Source organism: Cebus imitator, unplaced genomic scaffold, assembly GCF_001604975.1.
Source record: "Cebus imitator isolate Cc_AM_T3 unplaced genomic scaffold, Cebus_imitator-1.0 Scaffold15, whole genome shotgun sequence".
Taxonomy (NCBI): domain Eukaryota; kingdom Metazoa; phylum Chordata; class Mammalia; order Primates; family Cebidae; genus Cebus; species Cebus imitator.
This window is the reverse complement of record NW_016107330.1, coordinates 2,341,738-2,345,970: the sequence shown is the minus strand read 5'-3', so window position 1 is coordinate 2,345,970 and position 4,233 is coordinate 2,341,738. Positions and strand designations below refer to the sequence as shown.

Genomic DNA, 4,233 nt, shown 5'->3' with positions numbered 1-4,233 from the left:
TTTTTTTAAGAGACAGGTATCACTGTGTCACCCAGGCTGGTCTTGAACTCTGGGGCTCAAGCAGTCCTCCTGCCTTGGCCTCCTAAAGTGCTGGGATTACAGGCGTGAGCCACCTTCCCCAGCCTGAATACTAAATCCTTACATGTCCTTGGATTTCTTTCTAGGGGTCCTCTTCTGATTCATTGCTCTTTCTGCCTGTTTCTCAAGTTTCATGCTGTTAATACAAGTCCCTTCTCAGGGGCTATTTTTATCTATGTTTTTTCTTGAGGCTATTACATCTTTATAATCATAAGGGGATAGCCTTAAACTGATACTTTTCATTTACTCAGATCTTTAAGTCTTACACATTTCTAATTAAGTTTATTCTAAGGCATAGTTCACTGTTAGAATTGTGAATGAGGTCTTTATAATGTTATACATTCTAATCAGTTATTGATGGACTGTAACAAAACAACTGATTAGACCAGGCACAGTGGCTCAGGCCTGTAATCTCAGCAATTTGGGAGGCCGAGGCAAGCGGATCACTTGAGTTCAGGAGTTCAAGACCAGTGTGGCCAACATAGTGAAACCCCATCTATACTAAAACTACAAAAATTAGCCAGGAGTGGTGATGGGTGCCTATAATCCCAGCTACTTGGGAGGCTGAGGCATGAGAATCGCTTGAACCCGGGAGGTAGAGGTTGCAGTGAGCCAAGATTGAGCCACTGCCTTCCAGCCTGGGCAACAGCAAGACTCGGTCTCAAAAAACAAAAGATAGCTTATTAGAGTATAATTATGTTGATACTAGTTACAAGTTTCCAGAGCCTTAGTTCACATGCGCTCCTGTGTTCTAGGTGTGGTTTGACCGAAGAACCAATTATACCCGTTCTTTAGCGGTCATGTCAATGGTTGGGTATATTTTAGGCCTGGGAGATAGGTGAGTAATTTAATTTGGTTTTTTAGTCTTCTTTCTCCATTGTAGTTTTCCTGAATGGTTTCATTTGGTTTTCCAATTAAATATATGGCTCTTTGGTAAATAAATATTGGTATTGTGTATGTAAGGTCTCTTTTACAACATTAGCCTTAGTTCCCTGTTGTTTGTGATGCCATCAGAACGATACATCAAAGTAAAGAAAAGGAAAAATAGTTCAAGCTGGGTGCAGTGGCTCAGGCCTGTCATCCCGGCTATTCGGGAGGCCAGGGTGAGAGGACCATTTGAGCCCAACGTGGGCAATAGCAAGACCCATCTCAAAAAAGCCCCACATAGTTCAAGGATAGTACTTTCTCCTTAGGTTGGCTTAATGTATTAAAAACTGTATTACAGGGCAGGCTCAGTGGCTCATGCCTATAACTCCAGCACTTTGGGAGGCTGAGGTGGGAGGATCATTTGATCCCAGGAATATGAAACCAGCCTGGGCAACATAACAAGATCCCATCTCTACAAAAAATAAACAAAATAGTTAGCCAAGCATGGTGGCTTGCACATGTAGTCCCAGCTCTTTGGGAGACTGAGGTGGGAGGATCATTTGAGCCCAGAAAGTCAAGGCTGCACTGAGCTGTGATCGCACCACTGCACTCCAGCCTGGGCGACAGACTAAGACTGTCAAAAAAAAAATTATTGATTTTTTATGATTCAATAAACATTTGTCAATAAACACTGTGCTAAATCATTTTATTTCTGTAATTGAAACCAACCAAATTAGATCCTTCTGATATTTTTGCATAATAAGTTCACATATACTGACTGAAAATTAATTTAAGAATGTTCAGAAATGGACTCACAGGAATGTAAAAGAGACTGGTTCTCTGATGTCTGCTGTTTTTCTCCTGGAATCATGTCTCATGCAGCTATTTGAGAGTAAAAATAATTTTACCCCACAAAAATAGATTTTTGTTTTAAAAAGTCTGGCAAAATGTCTGCTGATGAAAGGCAGGTGGTGGCCGGGATTGGCTCAGAGGCTTAAGGAGAAGAGACCCTGTTACTGCTCAGTAAAAATGATAGAGCCTTGTCACCTGTAGGTGCCAGTGCTGCCAGAAACTACTTATTAGGTCACCAAAGACCCCAGAAAAGCACCGTATCTCAGTACAGTGGGACAGGCTATGATTCACACACCTAAACCCCTATTACAGCGGTAGTCTGCAAACTGTTTCTGTAAAGGACCAGTTAATAAGTTGTTTTAGGCTTTGTGGGCCCTGTGGTCTCTGTCACAACTTCTCAACTCTGCTGTTGGAGCACAGTATCTACACAAGGGAATGTGCTATGTTCCAGTAAAGCTGGACTTGTAGAAGCAGAGATGGAGGGGCTGGATTGGCTGAGGGCTGTCATTTATCAACTCCTAGCTTACAGTATCACGTACTTATTGATATTTTTCATCTGTGCTCTCTGTTGATCCCTCCCTGATCTCTCTGCTGTTTCTCAAAGACACCCATCCAACCTGATGCTGGACCGTCTGAGTGGGAAGATCCTGCACATTGACTTTGGGGACTGCTTTGAGGTGAACACATGTTCTAGAACCCCAACCTCATCTTCCCGGGTGATCACTTTTCCCCCTCCTCTGACACTTGAGGCAAACTTAAGCCTAAACTGCCTCACTTTTACCCCTGCTACTCCTACCAAGGCTGTAGTTAAGTCAGTCAAAGAAATGAAATCTGGGTTCTTAGTTGGACTTTAACAAAACCCCTTGGGGTAAGGGCTGCTGTTCACACGCCCTCTCTGAGCAGAGGAGGCCCCCATTCTCCACACTGCCTGTTGTCCAAGGGCCTGGGAACCATGCACATTTGTCTTTTTTCCTTTTTGCTTTCCCTTCTTTTCTGTTTGTTTGTTGTTTTTTAAGTTGTCTTTTAAATCCTTGTGACAAGTCCTCTCACTAAACCCAAAGCTGCTTCACTTCTCTGCTCTAATTAAAATCGGTGTGGGTGATGCAGAGGAAAGCCACCTGCTCCATCTGGCTCCAGGTAAAGAAAATAAACATGGATTTGGCTTTTCCCATTTATTATTCTGTAGGTTGCTATGACCCGAGAGAAGTTTCCAGAGAAGATTCCATTTAGACTAACAAGAATGTTGACCAATGCTATGGAGGTGAGTGGATATTGGGAACAAGCTGCTTGGAAATGGGATCAGGACAGTTGCAACCTTCTCTGAGGACACACTTGCTTGTTAGAGCTCATCAGTTCCCAAAAATACCTATGTGATTTTTGTAGCAGTTTTCTGTTATTGCCTATTGTGTTAGAAATGATCCATCTATGAAAGGCTTACCACTTCACCTCTGACCTGGCTTCCGAACGTGGACCACAATCCTGCCCTCATTACTTCTCCTAAGACATTCTCAGCCTGATACATCAGTATGGCCTGTGTCTGCTTGTCTGCTTCCTAAGTGAGGGTAACAGACCCCCTCAGCTTGCTTTGGGTGGAGAGTTAGTAACTCCTGTGGTGAGTGGCTCTGTCCCATTTCTAGGTTACAGGCCTGGATGGCAACTACAGAATCACATGCCACACGGTGATGGAGGTGCTACGGGAGCACAAGGACAGTGTCATGGCCGTGCTGGAAGCCTTTGTCTATGACCCCTTGCTGAACTGGAGGCTAATGGACAGTGAGTATCAAGTGCCTGGGAGCTGAGCTCTGTGGCTCACACCTGTAATCCTAACATTTAGAGAGGCCAAGGCAGAGGGGTTGCTTGAGGCCCGTAGTTCAAGACAAGCCTGAGCAGCAATAGTAAGACCCCTCTCTACAAAAACTGAAAAAATTTGGCATGTATTAGTATGTTCTCACACTGCTGTAAAGAACTGCCTGAGACTGGGTAATTTATAAAAGAAACAGGTTTAGTTGACTCACAGTTTCGCTTGGCTTGGGAGAACTCAGGAAACTTACAATCATGGTAGGAAGGGAAGCAAATACATCCTTCTTCACTTGGGGGCAGAAGAGAGAAGTACAGAGCAAAGAGGGGAAAAGCCCCTTTTAAAACCATCAGATTGGCTGGGTGTGGTGGGCCTGTAATCCCAGCACTTTGGAAGGCTGAGGCGGGGGGATCATCAGGTCAGGAGATCGAGACCATCCTGCTAACACAGTGAAACCCCATCCCTACTTAAAATACAAAAAATTAGCCAGGCATGGTGGTGGGTGCCTATAGTCCCAGCTACTTGGGAGGCTGAGGCAGGAAAATTGGTTGAACCCAGGAGGCGGAGGTTACAGTGAGCCAAAATCATGCTACTGAACTCCAGTCTGGGCAACAGAATGAGACTCTTGCTCACAAAAA

General features: G+C 44.2%; 1 protein-coding gene across 1 annotated transcript in view; it reads left to right on the top strand.

Annotated features, from left to right (window-relative positions):
• The window catches only part of MTOR (mechanistic target of rapamycin kinase), a 149,960-nt gene that overhangs the window by 140,320 nt on the left and 5,407 nt on the right, over positions 1-4,233 (top strand). The window contains exons 49-52 of the mRNA XM_017503042.2: positions 834-916; positions 2,402-2,474; positions 2,984-3,058; positions 3,435-3,570. Coding sequence (XP_017358531.1) covers positions 834-916; positions 2,402-2,474; positions 2,984-3,058; positions 3,435-3,570 — 367 coding nt within the window. The remainder of the gene's footprint in view (positions 1-833; positions 917-2,401; positions 2,475-2,983; positions 3,059-3,434; positions 3,571-4,233) is intronic.